Source organism: Toxorhynchites rutilus, chromosome 2, assembly GCF_029784135.1.
Source record: "Toxorhynchites rutilus septentrionalis strain SRP chromosome 2, ASM2978413v1, whole genome shotgun sequence".
Classification (NCBI taxonomy): Eukaryota; Metazoa; Arthropoda; class Insecta; order Diptera; family Culicidae; genus Toxorhynchites; species Toxorhynchites rutilus.
Genome location: NC_073745.1, coordinates 270,786,974 through 270,814,964, shown reverse-complemented (window position 1 = coordinate 270,814,964; position 27,991 = coordinate 270,786,974). Strand labels below are relative to the sequence as shown.

General features: G+C 37.0%; 1 protein-coding gene across 1 annotated transcript; it reads right to left on the bottom strand.

Annotated features, from left to right (window-relative positions):
* Positions 1 to 320: 320 nt before the first annotated feature.
* On the bottom strand, positions 321 to 27,589 carry LOC129769563 (phospholipid scramblase 1-like). Its single transcript, XM_055771913.1, has 3 exons — positions 27,426 to 27,589; positions 646 to 1,383; positions 321 to 584 (listed from the first exon to the last, which is right to left on the bottom strand). The coding sequence occupies exons 1-3, from the start codon at positions 27,462 to 27,464 to the stop codon at positions 492 to 494; spliced, it is 870 nt and encodes a 289-aa protein (XP_055627888.1). The 5' UTR covers positions 27,465 to 27,589; the 3' UTR covers positions 321 to 491.
* Between the last annotated feature and the right edge of the window lie 402 nt (positions 27,590 to 27,991).

The window sequence follows — 27,991 nt, the reverse complement described above, 5'->3', positions numbered from 1 at the left end:
TTGCTTCAATGGGACATGCACTTGCAGAGAAGCACTTCACCCCAAATATTTCATTGTTTCAATAGTTTCATTGGAAAGAAATTCACAGTTTACCTGAGAACTGGAAATGGAAATGTGTAGAATCAAACGAGGATTACTTGAAATAGAAATATTTTTGTGGTACTCCTGAAAATTATATTTTATCTTCATCGAATAAAACCCGGACATCGGCTTCGAGAATTGATTTACGACAAATTATAATCATACAATAACACTCTTTATACTGCGTCCTTCGATTCAGAAAATTTTTATCGTTCATGCGGATTAACAAAATTTTAAACTTATTGGAATAAATCGTACCCGAAATAACGATGTTTTATTACAGAAAATTATAATACGGTAAGCAACATAGCATAATAACTGTTGCTATGTAATACATGCACCATGAGGTATGTAAACCATTATACATATAAATCATCGTTAATAAGAACGAAATGTTTCGTCCCCAGAACTTAGTGTGGTTGTACTCTAACCATCGCGTTCAGAGAACCACAAGTGGTGCCGCAGATAAGTCTTCGTAACGATCCTTGGAAGAAGAGGAAGTTCTGGAAATGAAAACCATAAATATTATCAAAGTCTGAGATTTGGGATATGACATGTGCATACAATCAATTTAACAGCTCCAATGAGGGTGGCTTTCATGGTAATGTCCAAATCACGTGGAAAGGTGATAGTGAAATCATCGAAGTCCGCTACCACCTCACACAGTAATCCGTTCCAACGCTTAACGATGCTTCCAATCTCTACGCCACCCGGAGTAACAATTTTGTATTCTAGATCGCCAAAGAAGCCAAAATTGCATCCCGGACCTTCAATCTTCATCACTACGCTATCTTGATTATTCAGAACGCTAAAACGCGATCTCCAAGCAGACCAGTCGTGCTGGACAGTCCCGTACACCGTTCCTGTTCCGCTGGACACGGTCATCCGCTCTCTACTGAATGGCAAAGGATAACAGCAGCAGGGCAAACAGCAATTCATCACACATCGTGTCTCTCTACTAAACTGAAGCGCCAGTAATCCATTTGTCTTAACCATACTGGACTCGGTTCGAAATCCCTGAGGGATGCAGTTTCTTGCGCAGAAATTCTCCTGCTCCTGTATCTTGTAGATAATCTGATCATTCTCGTTGATCAAGTCAAAATTAATAGGCATATCGCAGCCACAGATCAACTGTACTATTTGCACCTCCTGTTTGAACCTGATCATTTCCGTTTCGGCCAGGTGCTCCAATCCAGATGGATAGGTGACGACCTGCTGCTGTACCTGCTGCATTGGTGCGGCATATTGGCCAGGTTGACTGCTGATTGTTTCTTCCAGTACGGAGTACGGCGGTGGTGGAGGCTGAAATGAGAAAATAGAATTTTTTTATTTATTTCCATTTTATAATGTCATAATAAAGGCTACTGCTAAGTTTAGAGCGCTTTGAAAACAAAAAAACAGAATAGAACATTATAATGTAAGTTACACGCAGATACACATGGAACCAAAAATAATATTGCTGACCCGATTAACTCATCGCACGAGTGCACCAAAGTACACATTTAGTGCTGAGTTAGGCAAGCGCAATCGATCGTCCGATCGACTTGTCGCCAGGTGTAGGTTTTTGTAGAATAAGCATTTTATTGTAAATTCATTTCGAGCAACAAATAAAGTCAGTTCTGATTTAGACTCCCTTGACAGCAGGTGTGATTCCCTTTTTTAAAAAGAAACTCCACCAGCTGAAATTGTAACTGGCGCCCTCACACGGGACCTTTATATTTGGTAAAAGTATAAGTTCGAGCTGAACGAAGCCACGCTGAGCATCCTGAGTAAGGAACCTTTCATTCCGGACCAAGAGCCGTCCACTGTCAACCAGAGGATTTGAGGGTGAAGGCGCGAAGCAGTGCACCAATTTAAGGAACCTACCCGGAGCAACAAAATAGGACCAAGGACCAAGGCGTTGTCCCGCGACGTTCAATGAGACGTTTCCTGATATTATTGTGAGTACAATAAAAAGAACAGAAAGAAATTAATTTTAAGAAGTGTGAAATCCCAATCATTTAAAAACTAAACTTTAAACGCGACTCGCTTTACTAATTACGAGCGTCTAGACCGGAGCACCTGGGTGCACCCGTAATCGAAACGCTGAATATCACAAAAGTGCTCAACTAACACTAATTAAACAAACTTTAAAAATAGACGAATTGATTAATTCATTAAATTCCCTCCATTTAACAACCACAATGGCAAACCCGATCCCGGATCCCGAACCAATTCCCTCAACCTCAAATTTTTCTCCACGGTTCGTGGTCGATACCTCCTTGTCATTCAACGAGAGAGGCAAAATTCCTGCTATCGTGTCCGATCTGCCAGATTTTGTGGGAAACCCCAGAAATCTATCCCAGTTCATTCTTGATGTGGAAGAAATCTTGGAACTTTTCCAAGACAAACAAGATTCCTTCCAATATTATCTCATTTTAAAAACTATTCGACGAAAAATTAAAGGTGAAGCTAGTGATATTTTGATCACGAACAACACCCCAAATGATTGGAGGAGTATAAAGGAAGTTCTTCGCCTTTATTACTCTGATAAACGTGATCTGATGACATTAGATCACCAACTAAAATCTACTTCCAGATCTCGAGGTGAATCAATCGAATCTTACTACAGCAAGATCACCGAAATTGTAACGCTGATCAGTTCAGCAATTGTCATGGACGAAGCATGGAAAGGCCACGAGTCAACTCTAATAAAACTGTACAATATGATCGCCCTAGACACGTTTATAAGAGGTCTAGGGGAACCTCTTTCGATGTTCTGCAAAAATTTTAAACCAGAAAGCCTCGCAAGAGCATATCACTATTGTATAGACTATCAAAATTTAGACGCAAGAAATGTTCCTTTCAAAGGACATAATTACGCACCGGCTCCTGCTCCCAGATCTAATATTCCGCAACCGCTTCCACCACCACGGCCTTCAAAGCCATTCCAAATAATAAACCAAAGAAACTTTCAACAACCTATGAACCAAAGGAATTTCCAACATCTCACTAATCAAGGAAACTTTCAACAAAAGCCAAATCTTCCTCCCAAGTTAAACTTTCCCAACAAATACAACACCCAACAGCAGAAAGTAGAACCGATGGACGTTGATCAGTCCATACGCTCTAGAATGGTTGATTACGGTAATCGGCAAAAATTTTCTAGGCCCTCATCGGCCTCGATGCAATATCAGTTACCGGAACCAAAACGAGTAGCGCATCAATTAGAAGAATTACCAACAGAAGAAGAATATCTTCTTCAAACTGAAGATGTGAAAACTGATTATGATCAAGAAGAAGTTTCCAACGAATCAGAAGATGAAAACACTGTCAATTTTTTAGAAAGAGACATGAAATGGATGAGCAAATGGTGCGATTAAGAACACAAGTTTCTCCGCTACCTTACATAAAAGTGCCCACGACAAGAGGTGAAATTAAACTTCTCGTCGATAGTGGCGCTAACATAAATTTAATCTCTAGAAAATGGGCTTACAATTCTGGAAAAATCGTACATAAAATTCCAAATGAACCAGTAAAGGGTGTAACAGGTAAAGATTACGTTTCCGAAGTAGTTAAATTAGACATTTTTCAACCTATCGTAGACAACAAATTTGAATTTCTAGTCTTCGATTTTCATCCCTTCTTCGATGGTTTAATCGGAACCGAAATAATCTTCAATGAGAGTTTTAACCTTCATGGTTCATGGTTCATGGCCGTGTTTCCAGCCGTGTCGCTTTCGAGCTCCTTATTTTTTCCGTTTTTGAATGTGTTTTATAACTACAATTTTTAATATTTATTGACCATAAACTTTTATTTTGTTGACTGAATGTGAATATAGTGTAGTTCTTATCGTTAAACGTAATATTACTGTGGAATTTGTCGCTAAAACTTTTCCAATTGCTGTGCAGCTTCATTGATTTTCTGTTCAACTCTACGGGTCTATTGTTGATCAATAAGTACAATCACTCGTCCCTTTGTGCCACTGTTTCTGCTGCTTGCCGTGTGTGTTGTTATTTGAAGGCTAACTGAATCAACTGCGAAGATGAGCATGGAGAAAAATTGTGCAAAATGCAGTCAAGTAATTACTGGCATAGAATTTGTGGCTTGCCGTGGATACTGTGGTTGTATTTTCCATATGACATGCTCTGGTCGCTCCGGTGTTTCTCGTGCCCTTATGAGCTACTTCACATCGCATCGGAAAAACCTATTCTGGATGTGCGATGATTGTGCGGATTTATTTGAAAATTCCCATCTTCGTTCTATCACGAAGATAGCGGATGAACAGTCTCCGCTCGCATCTCTCACGGCAGCGATTAACAACTTGCAGATAGAAATAAAACAATTGTCGTCAAAGCCTACCACTTCTATTCTGTCACCGGCAGTTAAGCAATGGCCTACAATGGAACCTATTCGACCCGCCAAACGACTTCGTGAACCTGATTTTTCGCAAAACTCGTCTGAATGCCAGTCCGGCTCTAAGCCAATAGGGAATAACGTGGTATCCGTTCCTGTTATTGACAAACCAGCAAACAAATTCTGGCTCTACCTGTCCCACATAAGACCCGATGTAACCAACGAACAATTATCTGCAATGGTACGAGCGAATCTTGAGCTGAAAAAGGATCCAGATGTCATAAAACTATTGGCTAAAGGTGCTGACATCAGCAAGATGACCTTCATCTCGTTTAAAGTTGGGTTGGACCCGGCTTTAAAATCAAACGCTCTTAAGCCATCCACTTGGCCAGAAGGCATATTGTTCCGCGAATTCGAAGAGCTTTCCACCAAAAAATTTCGGCAATCTCCCGTCATAAACCTGACACCGACATCCGTCACACCGCCGGAAATTGCAGTGCAACATTGAAAAATCATTCAACGCGTATTTCTATGGATGGTGGGAACCCTCGGGTTCCCATCACAGGCGAGTATTGTTGCTCAATTCCCTTTACCCCTACACTCACTCATACTGTGTTGCAGCACGCTTCTACTACTGCCGTTTGCACCAGTTTGATATATTATCAAAACGTGAGAGGATTGAGGACAAAATTGGACGACATCTATCTGGCTTCCATCGATTGTAATTACGATGTAATCATGCTTACGGAAACAGGACTGGACGATAGCATCAACTCCTTGCAGATTTTTGGTACATCATTTAATGTTTTTCGATGTGACCGAAGCTCATTGAATAGCGACAAGCGTAGCTTTGGTGGTGTGCTAATTGCCGTGGCTGAACGACACGGATGTTCACGCATCGACACACGTAGCGGTAGGAGGCTGGAGCAGGTGTGTGTCTCAGCCAATATACGAGGGCGTCGGGTTTTATTGTGCAACGTTTACATTGCCCCTGATAAAAGCCGCATGATCGACATTATCGAAGAGCACATCGCTACCGTTCGTGAGCTCTGTAACATCGCTTCTCGAGACGACACTGTACTCATATGTGGAGACTACAATCAACCGCGCATTAGGTGGTCAGAAAATGAAGATGGCATACGTCCAGAAAACGCGTCTTTTTTAAACCCAGCTGCTTCGGCGTTAATCGACGGAATGGATTTCCTGAACCTGAACCAAGTTAATGCACAACTGAACAACTTGGATCGAATTCTCGATCTGGTTTTCACGTCTGAGGGTAGTTATACGGTAGTTTACACGGATGAAGAACCCTTGCTCCATGTGGATACACACCATCCTCCACTTAACATACACATCAAGGATCCCTATGCACGCCCTTGCCCACCTTTAGAGACGATTAACGACTACAGAGCACTCAATTACCGTAAAATCGACTTTGACGAACTTTTTCATCACTTATCTAGTCTAGACTGGAATTGTGTTTATGAAGAATTTGATGTTCACAGCATGGCGTTGAACTTCTCTAATGTCATATTGCAATGGTTAACTTTGAACGTTCCTGTGAAAAGAAAACCTCTCTCACCCCCTTGGAGCACGCCGCTCCTTCGCAAACTAAAACGCGAACGCAGTCGGTGCCAGCGCATCCTGCGTACTCAAAAATCGCCTTCCTCAAAGAATAACTTTAAATGGGCGAGTGACGTTTACAAAAAACTAAATGCCGACCTTTATAAGTCACACGTATTAAGGGTGCAGTTTGGACTTCGCCGGAATCCAAAATATTTCTGGGGCTTCGTAAACAGCAAGCGGAAAAACAAGTCAGTTCCGATTAATGTGGTTTTTGGTGGAAAAGAATCTGAAAACGAAGCAGAAGCGTGTGATTTTTTTGCGAAGCACTTCGCCTCAGTTTTTCAAACAGTGCCAACGTCCGATAGAGAGGCAGAAAATGCTGCATCAAATGTTCCACAAAATGCAGTAGCTATTGACACGTTCGAAATATCCCCCGCAATAATTATCGAGGCGTCCAAAAAGCTGAAGAGTTCCTATGCTCCTGGTCCAGATGGCATACCCGCTGTTGTTCTTCGTTACTGCGCAAGAGCAATAGCCGAAGTTCTAGCGTTCATATTCAATCGTTCATTCGAGAGAGGAGAGTTTCCTGTGTGTTGGAAAACGTCTTATATGTTTCCTGTGCACAAAAGTGGCGATCGACGTGATGTTAAAAATTATCGTGGGATAACCAGCCTCTCTGCAGCATCTAAACTTTTTGAAATAATAGTCAGCGATCAAATTCTACGAGCCACGAAGACGCATATTTCATCTGATCAACATGGATTCATCCCTGGCAGGTCCGTAACTACCAATTTGCTGGATTTAACTACCACCTGTTTGGTGGCGATGGAAAGGAAAGCCCAGGTTGATGTTATTTACACGGATCTAAAAGCAGCATTTGATCTCATAGATCACAAAATTTTACTCTGCAAACTATGTCGATTGGGAGCCTCTCACAGACTAGTATCATGGCTTTCATCATACTTAATTGGCAGAACGCTGCACGTTAAGCACGGAACATGCATGTCATCACCGTTCACTAATACGACCGGTGTCCCTCAAGGAAGCAACCTGGGACCGCTACTGTTCGTGATATTTTTCAATGATGCTGCGTCTTCACTTGGTCATAGATGTAAACTTGTATATGCCGATGACCTAAAGATCTATGTTGTGGTGAGCTGTGTCCAAGATTGTCTTCATCTACAAAATTTGCTGAATACGTTTGTTCATTGGTGTCGTAAGAATAAACTTGTCATCAGCATCGCGAAATGTCATGTTATGACCTTCCATCGTTCTTTGGACCCGATCATTTTCAATTACCAGATTGATAATACGATTCTTAACAGAATGCATCAGGTGACGGATCTTGGTGTTGTATTGGACTCGAAGTTTTCTTTCAACTCACATTATGCATCAATAATTTTGAAAGCGAATCGTCAACTCGGCTTCATCTCGAAAATTGCAAAGGATTTTACAGACCCACACTGCATGAAGGTGTTATATTGCTCCATCGTACGACCAATTCTGGAAAATGCTTCAGTTGTATGGGCACCAAACGATGTAACGTGGAATCTAAGGATCGAGCGAGTCCAAAAAAGGTTCATACGTATGGCGCTGCGAAATCTACCATGGCGCGATCCTTTGAACCTTCCAGCGTATCCAGATCGATGTCAACTGCTTGGTCTTGAAACGCTCGAACGGAGACGCAAGACACAACAGGCTCTTTATGTTTGCAAACTACTCGTCGGAGAAGTTGATTGCCCTCATCTTCTATCGCTGCTTAACTTTCGTGCATCAAGCAGGATGCTGAGACAGCGGTCCCTGATGCAACCGAGTTTCCATCGTACTCATTACGGATATAATCAACCTATAAGTGCAATGGTTCGTGTGTTTGCATCTATCGAATCCGCGTTCGATTTTAATATCTCCACAAATGAATTTCTACGTAGAATAAGAAGATTAAACTTTAGTTGAGTGACGGGTGTTTATTAAGACAATTTATGTCAGATAAACTTAATTTGTAAACAATAAACAATAAACAATAAACCTCATGACAAATAAAAAAAATTTATATGTTTCAGGAGAAAAACAAAATTTGAAAATTTCTCTATACTTTTATTCCCCAACTCCTTCACAAAGAAGATTAAACAATGTCAACAATTTGAGTACAGTTGTTAGAACATCACATCTAACACCGACTGAAAAACAATCATTGTTTTCCATCATTAATTCATGTCCAGAGGTATTTCACTGCCCTGATAATTCTCTAACATGTACTACGAATGTCGAATGCACTATAAGAACACAAGATGATATACCCGTATATCAGTTATCCTATCTCTATCCAGCAGCTTATAGAGAAGAGGTTGATAAACAGATTTCAAAATTATTAGCTGATGGAATAATAAGACCTTCGAGATCCCCTTGGAACTCTCCTGTATGGATTGTGCCGAAAAAAATGGACGCATCTGGACAGAAGAAATTTCGACTGGTAATCGATTATCGCAATTTGAACCAGAAAACAATTTCAGATCGTTACCCCATGCCGGAAATTTCGAATATTTTAGATCAGCTAGGTGGAAATGGTTATTTTACCACTTTAGATCTAGCTTCTGGCTTTCATCAAATAAAGATGAAACGCTCTGACATAGAAAAAACCGCATTTTCGGTTAACAATGGCAAGTATGAATTTGTGCGTATGCCATTCGGGCTCAAAAATGCACCGGCTATTTTTCAAAGAGCTATGGACGATGTACTTCGTGAGCACATCGGAAAAAGGTGTTATGTTTATATTGACGATTGTGTCATCTTTGGTAAGACGCTAGATGAACACAACAACAACTTGAAAATTGTTTTGAAAGCTCTTTACGAGGCAAATCTCAAGGTTCAACTAGATAAATCTGAGTTCCTCAGGAAATCAGTTGAATTCTTAGGCTATGTTATCACAGAAAATGGGATCCAACCGAATAATAAGAAAATTGAAGTAATTCAGAAATGGCCAGAACCAAAAAGTATTAAAGAAATTAGAAGCTTTTTAGGCTTAATTGGCTATTATAGGAGATTTGTAAAAGATTTTGCCAAAATAGCAAAACCTCTTACAAACCTTTTGAGAGGGGAGAGGAATATAGATTCGAAAAAGGCAATCAAACTTGATATCAATGCCAAAGAAAGTTTTGAAAATTTGAAGTCGATTCTTACTGGTGCCGACATTTTAATTTACCCCGATTTCAAAAAACCATTCCTAATTACTACAGATGCATCGAATTACGCGATTGGCGCTGTTCTAAGCCAAGGTGAGATGGGTAAAGACAAACCTATTCACTTTGCATCTCGCACTCTTAATCGTACGGAAGAGAACTTTTCCGCTACGGAAAAAGAGATGCTTGCAATTCACTGGGCACTGAAAGTTTTCAGGAATTATATTTACGGCCAAAAATTTGTCATACTGACTGACCACCAACCGTTAACTTTCTCGTTATCCGCGAAAAATTTTAATGCAAAGCTCAAACGCTGGAAATCTTACCTGGAAGAGCACGACTATGAAATAGTTTACAAGCCCGGTAAATCCAATGTTGTTGCTGATGCATTGAGTCGTTTGCAGGTCAACTCATTAACACCGACGCAACACTCTGCCGATGATGATGATAATAATTATATCATCTCAACAGAAGCCCCTTTGAATGCCTTTCGCCTACAAATAATTTTAGAAACAACAGACACAGCACCCGACGTAATAACCACTAACCCCTTTCCCGGTTTCACAAGAATAACGATAAAAAGGACTAGATACGACGAACCAATTTTAACAGCTTTAATGAAAGAATTTCTTGCACCTTCAAAACTGATTGGTTTACACACAACCGAAGCAATCTTAGGCCAACTACAAGAAATTTACAAAAAGTTTTTCAGCCGATCCGGCCTTTTGAAAATTCGATTCAAGCAAAACATTCTTCAAGACATAACCGACCCGGACGTACAACAGAGAATAATACAGGAGACACATGAGAGAGCACACCGTGGTATCGACGAAAATAAACAACAAATTTTGAGGAAATATTATTTTCCGAAATTAACTGATAAAATTCGTCAGTATGTGCGTGTTTGCGATCTCTGCAATGAAACCAAATATGACAGACAGCCTCTTGTGATTCCACTTCAAGAAACACCAACACCTAATCTTCCATATGAAATTCTTCACATAGACGTTTTCCAAATCGAATCCAACTACTTTTTATCAAGCCTTGATAAATTTAGTAAGTTTGGACGAATGATCCCCATCAAATCCCGACACGCTGTCCATATTGGTCAAGCAATATGGGAAACAGTAACAACCTTCATAGTCCCAAATGCAATCGTTGTTGACAACGAACGTGCTTTTCAATCACCCGATATTCGTGGAAAATTGATAGATTTAAATGTAAGGGTATACCTAACTCCCAATAGTAAATCCGAAGTAAACGGACCGGTAGAAAGATTTCATTCTACCATCATCGAACTTTACAGAATCCAAAAACAACTAACCCCCCGTCTACCTCCCCGTAACATAATTCACATAGTTGTGGAAAAGTATAATAACACGATCCACTCAGTTACTTTAAAGAAACCTAAAGAAATTCTATTTGGAAAAGACAAGACTCAGACGTACCAATCGACCCAGATCGACTAGAACAAATTAGACAGAAAATGTACGACGAAACTATAGTAAAAATCAAAGAAGCCCAAACAAAACAATTAGAAAAGTTCAATAAAAATAGAAAATCCGCCCCACAGTTAGAAGTAGGTCAAATGGTTTACACTAAGGATAAAATTATAAAGCCGAAACATAAAAAATTGTTTAAAAAAACCCATGTGCAAGAAAATAACGAAGTCACCTTCAAAAATGAGAGAAACTCCAAATTACACAAAACGAATGTAAAAAATATTAGTTTGAAATCTTAATCTTTCAGGGTTCAAGCTGCGCTTGGAAATATTATTATCAGGAATGTAAATCAAGACCATGTAGCTGTTGTCCATCTAGAATATTGCAAGATTATAGAGGGCTATAAGAAGATAGTTCATGAGATAAATACCACTTTCATACAACAAACACTACTGGACATAAAAGACCAAGTACTTATTCGACAAGACAATGATAACGAGATAACAACCATACTAAGACGAAAAATCCTCGAACTCGAGAACAACCTGAAACAAATCAAACCCGGACGAATGAAACGCTGGGATGCACTTGGCAGAGCCTGGAAATGGATGTCCGGCTCCCCAGACGCTGACGACCTCAAAATTATAAATAAAGATTTAAATGATATCTCGGACAACAACAACAAACAAATCAATATAAATGACGAACTGTACCAAGGGGTAGATAATATAACGGATAGCATCAACAAATTGATTATTTCTAACGAAAAAACGAATACAGCAATAGATCTTTTGAACATTATAATGAATTTAGACATTCTAAATGAAGAAATCAGTAACATTCACGATGCAATACTACTAGCAAGACTAGAAATAATAAACAGAAAACTGCTCAACTCTAAAGAGATCGATTTGATAGGTCAGATTCTCCCCAGTACTTTTGGATGAGGCACTCGGCTTTGCGACCACCACCATTGGAACCAACGGAGAGATCATCTTGTACATCATCAACATCCCCCACTTTGGAAACCTAACGTACCAACATCTTAAAATTGAACCCGTAATATCCAACTCGAAACGCATAAAACTGGATGGCAACGAATACCTCTACGGTGACGATAAACTCTACATTAAAACTGATATTTGTCGTAAATTAGGCAATTGGAGCCTATGTAATCTGTCTGATCTTGAAGACGTCCCAGAAAACAGTTGCATTTTTAACATAATATCTGGCAAAAACAGCAGATGCAATTACGAACAAATTTTACATCATCCAATAGTAACCGAAATGAGTCAAACAACTCTGTTATTGAATGAGGTGAATGACACATTACGAAACACTTGTGGAATATCGAACAGAAACCTAACAGGATCATTTTTGATCACTTATCAGAATTGTTCGGTATCAATAAGAAACTATTCGTTCACAAACCAAGTGATCGAAACAATAAACCAACCGATCTACCTACCCTCTATAGGTTTAGAAATCTCTCAGCACCACATCGATTATCCCATGGATATTCATACATTGAACAAGTTGCACCACAAGAATTTGGAACGTTTGGGAAAGTTGCAATTGACATCGGAGACACATCATTGGACACTCATTGGAGGATTAACCTCCCCATCAACAATAATGCTTCTGTTTACTTTTTATGTCTTATTCAGGATCAGACGTCAGTCAGCTACAGTTATCATAACAGAAACCAGAGCAGACGAACCGGAGATGGCTAGCAACAATAAACCTACTTTTTTATTCCAACCCCAGTCGTTAGGAGTCTGACCATTGACCCTTCGGACCGTTGAACCAGGAGGATCAACACTTAGGAGGAGGGCAGTTACACGCAGATACACATGGAACCAAAAATAATATTGCTGACCCGATTAACTCATCGCACGAGTGCACCAAAGTACACATTTAGTGCTGAGTTGGGCAAGCGCAATCGATCGTCCGATCGACTTGTCGCCAGGTGTAGGTTTTTGTAGAATAAGCATTTTATTGTAAATTCATTTCGAGCAACAAATAAAGTCAGTTCTGATTTAGACTCCCTTGACAGCTGGTGTGATTCCCTTTTTTAAAAAGAAACTCCACCAGCTGAAATTGTAACTTGTATAGTGACCGGTGCGGAGAAAGAAATAGTTTCAATATAAATCAAAATTTGAACAAAGGTTTTGATCTATTCCTGATTCCAAATAATTTTATAGAGAAAAATACTAAACCGAAAAATCACCCTCCCCCCTCGGAAATCGGGGTTTTCGAAATTTTTGTTTGATGCCTTGATGTCTTTAAGTTGCATGAAACGCCGAGATCTAGTGTCATATCGAAAAAAAGTTTTTTGTCAAAAATCGACATTCTGGGAATTTTTTTCGGAATACAAGACGAAACGTATGGTTTTGGGTACCGATAAAAATAGTTATCTCGATTTTTCAATCGGAACTTGCTACGAAATGTTGATTTGCACGATAACATACGCTATGCAAAATATTAGCTCATTCGAACTTCATTTATTAGTGTCACAGTCGTTAAAATTTGAGTATTTTTGAAAAACGAAAGATCACCGAAAATCGGGGTATTCAAAAAAATTGTTGATGCCAAGTGTGCTAAATTGCATTACTCGTCGACATTTACTGTTATCTCGAAAAAAAAAATTTATCAAAAGTCGTTTTTCAGTCTGAAAAGTCGATTTTTGACCAGGGCCCGAAATCTTCGATGGTGAAAAATGAGGACCGACTCTACTCTCAGCAGCTTCGCTTCGACTAGAACTGCTTCGGCAGTTGCCGCCAACAAAAAGTGACTTGACTAGAAAATGAATTGACTAGCGTTGACTAGCGAGGATGACTGGTGAACTAGTCCAGTCAGTGGTTATTTTCAGGGGTTAGACATCAATTGAATATAGGCTACCCAAAATCAAAATCAATATGGCGTCATTCGTTTATCAACATATCATTTACGAGGATTGAAATCGAAAAATGCGCTGCTTTATTCTAACTGCATGAGCGATTTTCATATTTCGGTTTCACATGGAGGTGTTCACATTTAACATGAAGTTTAAAGTTAGCCACTATTCGACTATATAACCGGACCGAGTTGTAAACAACAGTAATTGATAGAACCAAAATGTCAGTGAACCGCAGCAATATTGGGTACACTGGCAATATGAGAGATTTGACGTTTTAGTCGTACCCCTGGTTATTTTAACTGACTCGACTAATGAATACAAATCTGAATTTTCATTCAACTGACTTCAATCCACACATCCATTTCCCCCTGACACTAATTCACACACGCGTACACAACCTTATTTTTACGTCCATATAAAGAGGAACGAAAACATGATTTCTGATGCAAAAAAGAAGTTACCCCATCAATGGACGGTTTACTGTTTACCCATCGTGAACTCAAACCAACGAACTTAGACATTTATCAAGTATGCTATAAAGGGATAACTGTAAATCTCGACGTGTCATACAATTTCAAGACATTTGGCATCGAATTTTTGTTTTTGGAAACCCCGATTTCCAGTGATTTAGCGGTTTTCAAAAAACTCAAATTTTAACCCTCAACACTAATAAATGAAGTTCGAATGAGCTAATATTTAGCATAGGGTATATTATCGTGCAAATCAACATTTCGCAACAAGTTCGAATGAAAAATCGAGATAACTACCGTTCTGAATCATATTTCGGACACTTTGTAATAATATCTTGAGATGCTTAATGCCCTGATGATATAACTATGAAATTAATATCACAATTGATTCTTCAGAATATCCCCTTGGTTTCACTATCATTTTATATTAGATTTACTTTTGAATTATAACATAGTAGGCAAAAATCTAACAGCACTACTCATTATTGTTTGTTTTTGATTGGCGCTTAGCGTGAGCAGGTAGAATATACCGTTTGTAAATAGTTAAATTTCTCTCATAATTCATCACTGATCATCATCGTTATCAGTTAACTGTTATTGCGTGGTAAGTGTTTCACAGTTGATTATAAAACATAATGAAGTATATTGTAATTTTTCTTCAAAAAATTATAAAATAAAATGTCCGAAATTTGAATCGATTTTTTTTCCTACGATTCATATTTCGGACAGTTAAAATTGGTGATACTACAATGTATGTTTTCAGGTTTATTATGGATGCGAAGCGTAAATATAATAACGTTAAAGTTGAAGACACTTTGGATGCCATTCGAGCAGGATCATCTATCCGTACTGCTGCACCCCAAAATCTTAAATCCTCAGGAAATCAATGTGGAATTAGAATCCTTAGAATCAATGTGGGCCAACATGCAAAGAGGATGTGGGCGGATGGATGCGGATGGATGAGAGCGCATTTAAAATATATAAATATACACTAGTAATATTGTAACTAATAACAATAAACATCATGTTAATTAAGAGCAATAGAATATATTTTTGAAGGACGAACGAAACAGATGAAATCAAAACAGGCTATTCTGTGGATAAGAGGGGACCCCGGTCAGGAAGGTCGAAAAATCGAATTTTCTTTTTTTACATTTTTTGGGAAGCTTATGCCTCAGAAATTTTGTTCTGAAACGATTTTTCGATATTCGATTTCGTTTGAATGTTACAGCCAAAAGTATGAGATCACCGTAAGGGATATAGTATTGTTATACGTATTTTCAAACGCGTTTTTCTCGAAACCATGTTTTTTCAACTGGTGGTATCGATATCTTAGGAGCTAATCGACCGATTTACCCATTTTGGATTTTTTTTTATAATTTTCAAAAACCCGTATGTAACGCTTTAGATGTTGTCCTAAGTTTCAAAATATTCATTGGACATCGTTCTGCGACACGCCATTGCTTCAGAACCGATACCACCATCAAGGTACCGATTTTCATACAACTTCTACGCTTCCAGCTGCCAACAGTGTAATAATCATCATTCAAAATTCAAAAATTTACTCAAAAATGGAAAATACATCTTCAAATATACTTTAATCAATAACCAAAATACTCGAACACCTAATTTTTGTCATGTTTGATCATTTTATTGCATTAGTAATTGTACAGGAATATAAGTTGAGCTTAAAACCAGAAGAAATCGTTATGCAAACAAAGTGTCCGAAATTTGAATTCACTCTGTCCGAAATTCGATTTTTTTCATAAATATTGTCCGAAATTTGATTCTCATCCGCTTCAATTGAAAAACATTTTTATTCGATAATTGATAGTGGTTCTCAGATTTTCGTGAAAAATGATAGTTTTGTTCTTTATCCCGTATGTTTTTATTTTTTCAGTAGGGTGATCAATTCCATTTCAGGGTTGTCCGAAAAAATCAACTTTTTCCACTTTTTCCCAAAAATGACTTTTATCAAAAATTCATAACTTTTGAACCACTGAACCGATATAGATGATCGATATATCAAATTGAGTTGATCTATGGAAAAATATTGAACTTGAAATGAAATGGATTTTATTTTCGTAATTATTGATTGTATTCGTTTTTCATTGTTTTAATGGCTTTGGACTAGAGGGCGCTATATGTTTATATATTTTTTCTTGAAAGCTGAGGATCTACATAACATATCTCAATATCAGAGATGCTATTTTTTCGTTTTTGAGATATGATTTTTCAAAGTTCGAAAAAAACAATTTTTCCCCTTTTATCTAAAAATGACTTTTTGGAAATGGAAATGGTCACACTAACGAAAAAATAAAAGAATACGGGTCTAATATTTCATTTTCACTTTCTGAGAACCACTATATTGGTTTGGCATGGAATTGCTGATACAATAGATTGACCTAGATCTCCCCAACAACCATATAACAAATCGAAAGTTTTCCGGTTACACACCGTTTCAATTATTAGTTTTATGGATATGATTTGGGTTACAACCAAAACATCAAAGCTGAAATGAACAAATTGAGTTATCACAGTTTCATGTTTGTGCAAGAACCGGGGTGATATTCACTCATTCAACGGTATATCAAGCCAATTATCATTTCTAAACACATAAAATTTAGCTCGCAGTTGGGCAATATATTCTTTGTTCGTCATTATTGAAATAAACTTCAAAACCTCAAGTTATGAATTTTGGTTTTTTTCGATATGATTGTGAAAACATTTGAACACATTTTTTCGTTCCATTTGAAAAAAATTATCTGGCATCCCCGATACCGACAAACCTAGAAGATTCAATGATGAAAACAGGATTGGAAGATGAGCGTCTGTAATTGGTAATTGAGGCCAAAATAGGTCATATTGTCTACTGTATATTTGTTTTTATTCGTTCTGAATCATGTTTTACTTGAAAACATGAAGTGAATTCAACGATGTTTTATGGCCAAATGTGCTTTGGGTTATTTAGGATTTAGGATTATAGATAATTTGTTGGTTTTTGTATGGGCTAATCATATATATTTTTTCAAAACTAAAAAAATGTATTTAAGAATAATGAATTTTAATTTTGAATTTTTTTTTGTTTTTTTTAATTTGTGTTACAATTTTTGATAAGAATATAAATAATTTCCTATATTTAATTCAAATATATGAAAACATCGAATGAAAGTCACTATTACAGGGAAAGAGTTTTTCTAGCAAAAACTTTTTCATGTTTTCTTTGAAAAAAGTAGTACAGGTCGGACTCGATTATCCGGAGTATTGAGTTTTTTTCACTCCGGATAATCGAGTCATGAAAAAAACGAATTTTCTCTCCGTAAACGTAATATAATTATGATTTGCACTTATTTATTAAACGGTTTTATCTAGGTTGACCCGTTTGTATGTTTGCGACTTTGTAACTTTGTATGTAGCGCTGTACCACATTAATAGAAATTTCACCCTTTTCCTGTTGACCGATTGATCTGAAATTTGGCAGACACCTTTAATTCTACTGTCACTAAAACTAACCAAAACTACGTATTACATGATCTTGAAAAAAATTATTTGGCCGTCGCTAAAAAATGGCTGAATGGCTTGACTTGGAGAACACGAAACATAATAAACAACATAAATTCAAAAAGGTCGCAGCCACAAAATGGTAGACTATGTATTTTCTGCAATCCCTCAATATCGGTATCAAATGAAATGATTTGATCAATAGAATACACTACATCATGAAAATATTCCAAAAAAAATTAGGTAAGAAATAAACGTTGGATTTTCACTATCCACAGTTAGTTGTTTCATCATATACCCCACGATTTTATTTTAGTCTCATTATAGTCCTAAATTAATGATGGAACGGATATGATAAGTACTAACTGTTACTTGTCTAATTATTTTCTAGCTTTTAGTACATTAAACCGTTTAACTTAAAAAGTTTTTTTTATTTATTATATTTTCTAGTTTTTAGTAAATTATCTGTATCATCAGTATACTTCTCTATTGAGGGGATTGCAAAAAATACATAGTCTACCATTTTGTGGCGGCCAAATTGAATTTCTCAAGATCATGGAATACACGAATAATGACAGTAGAATTAAAGGTATGATCCAAATTTCAGATCAATCAGTCAACAGGAACGGAGTCAATTTTCTATTAATGTGGGACAACCCTACAAACACACAAACATACATACAAACAAGGCGAGCTGAATGGAACCAACAAAAAGTAATTGTTTATTTGGGAACTGCGGTCATCTTGGATTTGAATTTTTCATGATCTACTGTGTTCTACCAGTCGAGCACTTTCATTTGATACCCATATTGATGGGGTTCTGAGAAAATAGAAAATCCGCCATTTTGCAGTGGTCGCCATCTTCAATTTGCATTTTTCACAAATAACTGTATTCTACTAATCAAGCCCTTTCGTTTGATACCCATATTGATGAGTTTCAAAGAGAATATGAAATCCGTCATATTGTAGTGACCGCCATTTTGGATTTGCATTTTTCATGAATAACTGCATTCTACTAGTTAAGCCCTTTCATTTGATACCCATATTAGCTATTCAATACGGAATTATTATACAAAAATTTCAAAATTTCCGAAAATCAAAAATAAAATACGCCGGATAATCGAGTCTTAAATTCCAGATAATCAAGTCTCCGGATAATCGAGTCCGACCTGTACTAATATAATTTTTTTAAAGTCAAGATAGTCCTATAAAGTGTTCGGTAAAGTTTAAAAAAAACGGGTGGGTAATGTCGGGGACATAACCGGAGAGACGTAGGACTACACCAAGGGGTGTACATTATTTGAATATCATGGAGCACAGATCCCAGAACTTTTCATGTACAAAATTAGATAAAAAAATCAAAGGATAAAAAAAACCTCAGCACTCAGCAAACACTCAAATGTTTAGATTCAAATACGAAAAAATCAAAATTAGTCGTGCAAATGTTGCAGGGGTTATTGTTCAGCCGGCAACGAACACATACTTGATGGCAAGCATATCGTAATGGGAATTTACTGTCTGGTATCGTGATATAATTGGGCTTTGCACTTCTCATGAATAACTGTGTTTTACTAGTCAAGTCCTTCATTTGACACCCATATATAATATGTAATCCGCCATTTTGTGGTGGTGGCCATTTTGGATTTGCATTTTCATAAATAACTGTGATCTACTATGGGGCTTTGAGAAAATATGTAATTCGCCATTTTGTAGCGGTTGCCATCTTGGATTTTCAATATCATGAAATATGCAGTTTTATAATGGCTGCAGAGAAAAAGGTGTGTTCCAAATTTCAGATCAACCAGTCAACAGGAAAGAGGTCAAATTTCAATGAATATGGTACAGCGCCATAGACAAACATGTTACATACAAACATACAAATATATCACAGCTGAATAAAACCGTTTAAAAACTCCACCATTGCTCACATTATATAGCCATATAGTTAACGTTGTAGCGACCGCCTATATTTATTTATAATCTCTTTTCTGTCTCCCTCCTTCGCATTGTCCATACGGTTCGCCCGTACCCGTGGTTGCTTGTAATGAATAGCTGTTTGCTGCGAGAGCGCAGACAAAATATATGGGAAAGAAGTGAATTCTTTCTTCCGATTTTTCATCAATTTGAACTTTATATGAGCTGAATACCCGTAATGTGTAGCATATAAACAATTGCTGAGGATATTTCCTATCAATATGTGTATTTGGAACCAAAACCCATTCATTAATTGAGGAGGTATTAGCGTTCAAAAACTGAACACTATTTAACACCGAAATATTGAAATGGGCCCCTATATTGAAAGGTTAGACGTAGTCCTACGTCAATAATAATCAAATATGGGCTTTTGTTAATGACGTCAACTTTCTGCCTCTTATAGCTTCTGAAATATATTGCATTCTTGCATGGAGTGTAAATTCTTGCGATTGACATTTATCTAAATAGGAAAAAGTTTTCAGAACATGTCAATCGTGAAAATTTACACACAAAAAGTGAAATATTGTTAGTAATTTTTCAAAGAAAACATGAGAAAGTTGTCTTAGAGAAACTATTTTCCTGTTAAAGTACTCTTCTTCCGATGTATGGATGACTTGTTGGTGATTGTATGAACTATTGACAAATTGACAATTGACAAAATATTTTTCACAATAAAGTAAAAATAAAGTAAATGAATTTCAATTTTTTTAAAATAATTTTCGGTGCATTTTTGAAATTATTTGATATTTTTTATGGAATTTTATAATGAATGTTGTAATAATTTCCAACACTCCATTTTTCGACCAAAATGTTCAAGGCCTTATAGTTTTTGAATTAGAGTTTTCTAGAAAAAAAAGACATTTTCGACGTGTATAGACAAGGTCTACAGCACGGAAACGGTTTGTAAAGTTAGACTTTGACGTTGATGACACACCCCTTCTGAATTCGATGAAGAACGTCTCAAATCACTTTTGAAACTTTTTTTATATTATTGTTTTTTATTTAAATAAAAACTACGCTACGAACTGATTCCCCAACCCAATAAATAATTTATTACATTCCATTCTTCTACCAAAATTTTGTGGGTCTTATAGATTTTGAGTCAATTATAAGACTAGTTTCATTCTGAATGGCTTCAACCAAGTTTTAATTTCTCGTTCCATGCAGATAAAACTGCTCTTTGGGTCCTTCAACACTTCCATTCTGTATATCGTCTGCACACACTTTCTTGACGGCCTATCCAAGCAAGCTCTGAATTGGGTCAGGAGCTGTTCAATGAACTGATGCGTTATCCTGCTGGAATACCAAATTATCACGATGGATTTGGTACAAAAATGGCAGCGAACCATTTTTCATACTTGAGCAATCTACAGACCAGTCCGCTTCGAGAAAATCCTACCCAAATATTTAATATGAAATCTGGTGAATGCTCACTTCCAAACATGCGAGTCGAAAGTCCAAAGTCCCGTTTCATAAGTAAGTTTCAGAGCCCCGTTTCATAAGTTCCTTCACTGTAAAGCAATAACATCAGGTCCACCCACTTTGAATTTTCCTTCCTATTTTATAACTGCTTATCAGAGAAAATACCCTGAAAAAGAAAACCAGCTTATGGTAAATAAAGAACCATGTTATGTTACGGTTAGAGTTCAATTTCAGATAAAATGAGTTGAAAAAAGAATCATCAACAGTCATTGCTAATGTACCTCGATCATGTTTCGAACTAATGAATGAAATTATTCAGGAATTATCAATGAATGCAAATATCTTTTGACTTATCATTGTACTACATAATATAATCACATTACAGTCGAACAGAGAGCAAACTGTGTTCAGCACAGAATAATATTTTGTGTTATACACGTTCTATACATTCTTTCTTCCGATGGGATTCCCCAAAATGGGGTTTCCATCACACAAGCGGCGGTAGATATTTTTTCATGCATACAGCAGAATTGCGACGTAAAAAGTTTTGGTTTTGCCCCGTTCAAACGTGAGAGCGAATTGAGTATTGATAGAAGGTCACTCAAGTGTGTAGACATTTTGGGTATGCAATGTTCTTGATAAACTGGGAACAAAAACAAAAATAAACATCACGAGTGGATCTCGCTTGGAGATAAACGATTTTATTATTATTATGAGAGACGTTTTCTATGTTTTCAAAGAATGTACAAAAAAACTATTAATGAATGCATCTTCTCGAAATCGATTATCATTCCACGGGTATTTATTGAAATTAAGTGCTCCTCTAATTTATTCAATACTTCGATCGATCGGCAATGAAACGACTGAACGTGTGAGTATAATATTTTACAGGAATTTTGAGAATACATTAGATTAAAAGATCACTTGCTGACATCTCCGTCTCCGATTTTGTTGAAACATGGTACTTATGATGGAAGCTACCCAAAATCAAAATGTTGTTTATCATAAACTGACCAGTCGTCCCGCGTTACGCGGGACAGTCCCACATTTGAACAAAATGTCCCGCGTAAGATTACGTCCCGCATTTGGCAAAAGAAACGAAAATGTCCCGCGATATCAATATAATTTAATATTACAATTTGATCATGTTTATTTTATTAAATGCATGAACCTCAAAAAAAAACTCTTTTTTGGCAGATTGTTCAAGAGAGCTTCCAATGCATCCAAAGATTAATACGTTGAGCTGGTTTCATCGCACCGACAGTGGATTTTTTGTTTAGAGAGTGTCAAATGGAAACGACAGTAACAAACTTAGACAATGATTTTTATAAAAGTCCCCTATTGATCCGAAAGGAACCAACGTGAGTCAGACGAAAAGTTCATCTATGGTGTCCTACCTCGGTCAGGGCTTAACGTGTTAAATAAGCTGGAAGAACTAGTGTGTACAGGACAGGAAGGGGCAGGGTTGTTTGATGAAGTATCGTAAATGAAGCGCTTGGCGGCCTTACGGAAGTTGGCCGGAACCTCAACCATGGCCGATGAAAAGATGTATGTCGTGTGTTCTTATACCTTTTCGTGGCTTTGATGGTCGTCTATCTCTCCATTTTGGCCATTCGCTCAAAAGTTTTCTATCGGTCGCAGCTTGGGGATGTTGGGAAGGTTGGCGGTCTTCGCGACAATGTTTATCTCCAGCCGATCCATCCTCCAGTGATCGTTTGGCATAAAGGGCAGATCCCAGGTTCGGCATGAAGACCACATCACCTTCACAACTTCCGGCAAGCACTTCGTACTGTATATCTCCCAGTTCACCATATGACTCGAAAGAAGAGCGGCTTGCACATTCCCTTCTCGTTTGTTAGAGAATAACTTTCTTCGAGAACTCGATGTGGGTGATATATTCGTCGCCATCGCTTACCTGGGGAACGTAAAGTATTCGATCCCCTGCCATTCGTTGTAGACAAGTACGACAAGTACGTCTTGTCTTTTTTATGAGCACGAAAAGTTTTTAAGTTTTTCACCAGTAAAAAAGAAGTTTTTCACTTCTTTCATTATCTTTTGTAGTTTTTTTTCATCGGAAATTAGTCCATTTTTTTATTGCTTTTTATTGATAATTGTAAGAAAATTGTAGAATTTGAATCGTGCTTGCCAGACTTAAATGCTCTGACTGAGTGAGTGATTTTCAGGCGTAAACAAAATCCAAACCACCGAAAAATCACAACTGAGTGCAGATACCTGTAAGAAATAATACAGATCAGGTTTAATTGCGAGGATACATGTTAAGAGTTTCACGTATAAATGAGACTCTCCAAACTATGGTTTATGTTCGCATAACGTTTTGTTTTTTTGTATCCCGCGTTAGACCTCTGACCATCTGGTCACTTTAGTTTATCATATGACCAATTTCAATTACGAATAGTTCTTTCCAAGAGCGTATTCAAAATCAAATCTGATTGGAATAAGATGTTTGACAAAATTATTGGAAATTAACTATTTAGGAAAAATGACATTTTGACTCTTTGCGGTCGTTTGCCTGCTCTCCGCCACCACTGAAAGAAATCATACTAGATACTTCATTCAACGATAAAATAGTATAATTTTTTTTCAAACGAATTTCAATGTCTAGTGAACTTTTTCACGGATGTATACAGAGTTTTTATAAACAATAGGTAACAGTACTCTTGGGGTAATTTGTATTTTTGAATCCAAATTTAAGAAAAAATACAAAAAAAAAATAAAAAACTATAGGAGGTTATGTCCAAGACACGTAGAACTGCGCTGTTATTTTACTCAAGTTGCTTGTTTATAACATCTTAAAATGACGCGACATTTTCATTTTGCGCTATTCTCAAAAGAAACGTTTCTGTTAACATTACTAGCCTAGAGAAAAGTTGCGTTACTTTTTCATTATCGAGATCAGCGCAGCTGTCATCCTTAATGGGAATGTTTTGCTACTGGCAAGTGAAAGTAAATCACATACAAAATTCCAGAACGACATTTACTTTGTTGGGAACTAAATAATCGAAATAAATTCTTATTGTTAATCTCAACAAATTCGAAATTAGTAGCATTGCTTAATTAGACGAAGATTAGCGCAAATGCCATACTTGTTGAAGGCAGTTTTGCGACCGGCACGCGAACCCAAATAACCCATAACATTCTAGCACGACATTCACAATGATCTAGCTTGATATTCCCCAAACAATTATTTGGCGCACAACCTTCACGCCTGCTTCACCAAAGCGTCAGTTAATGTTAACTGCTTCGAATAAAGAAAAAGTCGTAATATAAGCCTCAGCAGATATCCATTATTCATATCCTAGCACAAATATTCCCCTTCCGCTATCCATCCTCCTTGTTTATATTTATTATCACGGCTTCATAATTGGCACCACCAAACAATCGCCCATCATAGCATCAAAATATAAGATGATTGTTGCTCCGCAACAGGGCCAATGCACACGGGAGTAGATACTTGGAATTTCCAAAAAAGTTTAACAACACAGTGAGCCTAATAAATGTTCAATAAAATAAATTTGCCACAAGAACGTTTAAAAAAACAAAGGAAGGACGACAAAGAAGAAAATTTGGCCCAATATCATTTACAAGAAAAGACAAGGATGATTTTTTAAATGACAGGCGGGGATTTTGCTAGAAGAACAGCTTGAAATTGCGATGTAATGTACACGATATATATAAAAAAATATAAAAATCGTTGAAGGAGAACTTACTGAAGAATAAACCAAATTTATAATTCAATATTACACAGAAAAATTACTCAATATCTATACTGAAAAAAATAACTATTTCCACCGAAAAACCAAAAACCTGGAAAAATTGATATTTGGTTGAGGAAAAAGTAATCCATTATTTTTGGGTGAAATTCAAAACTATTTTTAATTTTTTAATTAGGCTGTTGTGAAATTTGTTGCCATCCTAAAGGAAGATTCATAATGTCTCTATCATCGAGGTCTTGGTCCTCATTGGTGAAAAACTCTAGCAATAGATTTTTACAATGTTGTCTTCATCCCAATTTCTTATCACTCAGGAAATTTTGCAATGCGAGGAAAAAGTGCTAATCGTTTGGTTCCAGGTCCGAACTATACGGTGGATGTATTGAAACATCCCAATCAAGCTCTCGGAAACGGGTAGCCTTGCGTTGTCCTGATGGAACAAAAAACTTCTTCTGTTGGCCAATTTTGAACATTTCTGGTCAATTGCAAGCTTAAAACGGTCCATTTGTTAACAATAGAGGTCTTAATTTAGTATATTGCACTAAAATAAAAAAAATAAAAAAAACTTAATAAAAATGTTTAATAAAACTTCAAACCGAGTATTTTTCCAAGTGTGGTGGAGAGCGTCTCACATTATCATGCCGGGTGTTCGGGTTCGATTCCCGTTCTGGCCGGGGAATTTTTCGTCAAAGAAATTTCCTTCGACTTGCACTGTGGTCACACGTATTAAAGAGTTTTCCCCTCGGAATACATTCAAGGAGTGTTATTTGACTTAAGATATCTCAACTAAGTATTAGCAAATGACGCTAGTTAATGAATACGTTGAGACGGCAAAAGTACCAAAGGAAACATAGTTTTGCTACTGTCATACGAAACCAAATCACACACAAAATTTCTGAACAACTATTTTCATGGTGAGCCAATGATAGCCTAGTTTGTTGATTACCCACTTAATTGTGTAGTTCAGAACCTTAATGGAATGGCGTCAGTTTGATGTAATGATTGCAATGCCAGAGACATCACCGAGGAAGTATAACGAATACATGTGATAATGCAAAACAAAGAAGAAGAAGCGATTTTCATTACTTCGTATCTATAACGATACTGAAAGTTTGCCTCAACGAAATCCAATATTTATGCTCTAGGAAAATATTCCCCTTCGTTCTTAATCTTCTTCTTTTCTTTGTTCACGAATACTTTAAATCATTCCCCTTCGTTGTTCGCCGTTAAATTGCTCGTTATTGACAGCAAGGGTAGGGAAGCTCACGAATGAGCAGAACAAATGTATGGAAAAATGGAATTGCTTCTAGTTTTCATCAATCTCAAACGGTTACACACCAGGGGATTGTAATATATAGCATATTAAACAAATCTTAGGGAATTTCCGATTCGTATATAAATCGCCAAAATCCGTTCGCGGTTGAAAAATAAAGTTTTGGTGAATGTTTTTGTCTCGATTTTTGAGGCACAAACGCAATTTTCTTATAAAAAATGTCGTCATTTCGTCAAAAATCAAAACTTTAAAAAAATCCAACGTGCGATGACAGGAAATATATCCAAGATTACGAAAAAAAAAATCATTGGTTGAAATCGGCTCTCTACAAATACAAGTAGAACTCCCACGAGTTTACAAGGTTTTGGCTGCAAGGGTTCAATAAACCGATTGCGGTTATTCAGGGGACAGTCCAATAGACACCAATATATTTTTTATCTGTGAAGTAATATATACCTAATAAAACTGTGATATCCGATTAATCATAGTAATTTGTTTTCTAGTTGACTAAAATCGAGAAAATCACATACTTTTTATAATGTTTATAGTGTACTACCCCCTTAATGCATGTCACGATTCAATTTTTCCTTTAATTTTTCTAACATAGCAAAACAATGCAGTGCAACAATAATGAACAAAAAATTACCACTGGAGAATGATAGTTTGACAGCTTCATAGGACGAAATAACATGTGAAAACATTCCACAATAGCGCATCAAACACGCAAAAAAAAACTTATTCTAAAGCTTCAGCGAATGCCAAAGTTCCATTCCATTACTTATAATCAGACTTACAATAACATGTTGTTTCATGTCCTCTGAATAGTTTACTCTTTCCAGCGCGATCCTCGTAAGCAGCCCGATCCTTGAACTTGCACAGAACCCTTATCAAAGTCTCGTTTCCATTATCATTGACATAGACTTTCGTCTTTTAATTACCACTCTTTACTTGTCTAGCCTAGATGAAATCAAATTTTGATACTAAGACGCGATCCAACGCACATTTGATGTGGGAGCTTTCTCATTTTTAATTCACATTTATAAATTTGAAAACCAAAACAAACCCAACTAAAACCTGTTTCGAATCGAATCAGTAGGTACCGAAACAAATTCAAGTATGTTTGATGGTATTCTCTTGTATAATTCGCATTTTTTTTTCTATTTGTCAGTTAGCTTAGTAACTTCAGAAACATAATCGAACACCAAAATATAAATCATTTCGAGTACTTCAAAAATCCAAAGTGGAAGTGAATGAAATATGCGCATTACTTCCAATACTGGGAAATCACCCGTGGGAATTCCACGAACCAGAGGGATATTTACGCTTGACGCAGTCTTATCCACCAAAGTGTTTCCTGGAATAAATGGCAACACATATCCAAAGCTGTCTAACGTTTCTTGGCTCGTTCTTTATTTACACTTGTGTTGAAATGAAATGAGAACAATCCCGCATTCAATGGCACAAACTCATACGCGATCATACACAGCATAATTTTATACCGATATCTCGCCGGCATTGGAAAGCGGCTCATGTTGAAAACAGTCACAATGCTTACCATTTTTTGATTGCTGATGACTTCATTGAGTTTATCCATCTCGAACTGACTGCGCTGCAACCGAAGAGGCGAACTGATTGTGAAATTGGCGGATGTGTTCTGTAGCTTGCAGATATTCAGATATTACTTTCACGTTTGACGGTCCGACACTGACTGATCCAAGCGTCGACACGAATACGCGATCGCACTCCGATCGCATGAAAAAATGCGTAATTCCCGCCGGAGAGATTATGGAACACAGATTCTAACACAGAGCAAGCGTTGGGAAAGTGGTGGTAAAGTAGTCACCCTAAGGAATATACCCATTTCCTGCCGTCCACATACCGCAAAAAATTCCGTTTTCCGAAGAACATTCTAGCTTAACTAATTGTTGTTCAAGAGAACAAACGGGTTTTACTATGGAAATAGTACAGTACGTATACGTATCATAACAGTACGTACGTATCATAAGAAAAAAAAAGTTGAAATATCGAACATTTTTTAGTACAAAAACCTAGTAAAAAACACATGATTTTAGTAGGGATGGTCTCTTTCCCCATGGTCAACAAAAGTTGCCTCTTGAAGAG

Excerpts from the sequence above, each read along its gene's own strand:
- LOC129769563 (XM_055771913.1), bottom strand. The coding sequence starts at position 27,464 with ATGGATAAACTCAATGAAGTCATCAGCAATCAAAAAATG. Across the intron at positions 1,384-27,425 it reads TCATCAGCAATCAAAAAATG|CCTCCACCACCGCCGTACTC; the intron begins GTAAGCATTGTG and ends TTCTCATTTCAG. Across the intron at positions 585-645 it reads TTGGAGCTGTTAAATTGATT|AACTTCCTCTTCTTCCAAGG; the intron begins GTATGCACATGT and ends TTTCATTTCCAG.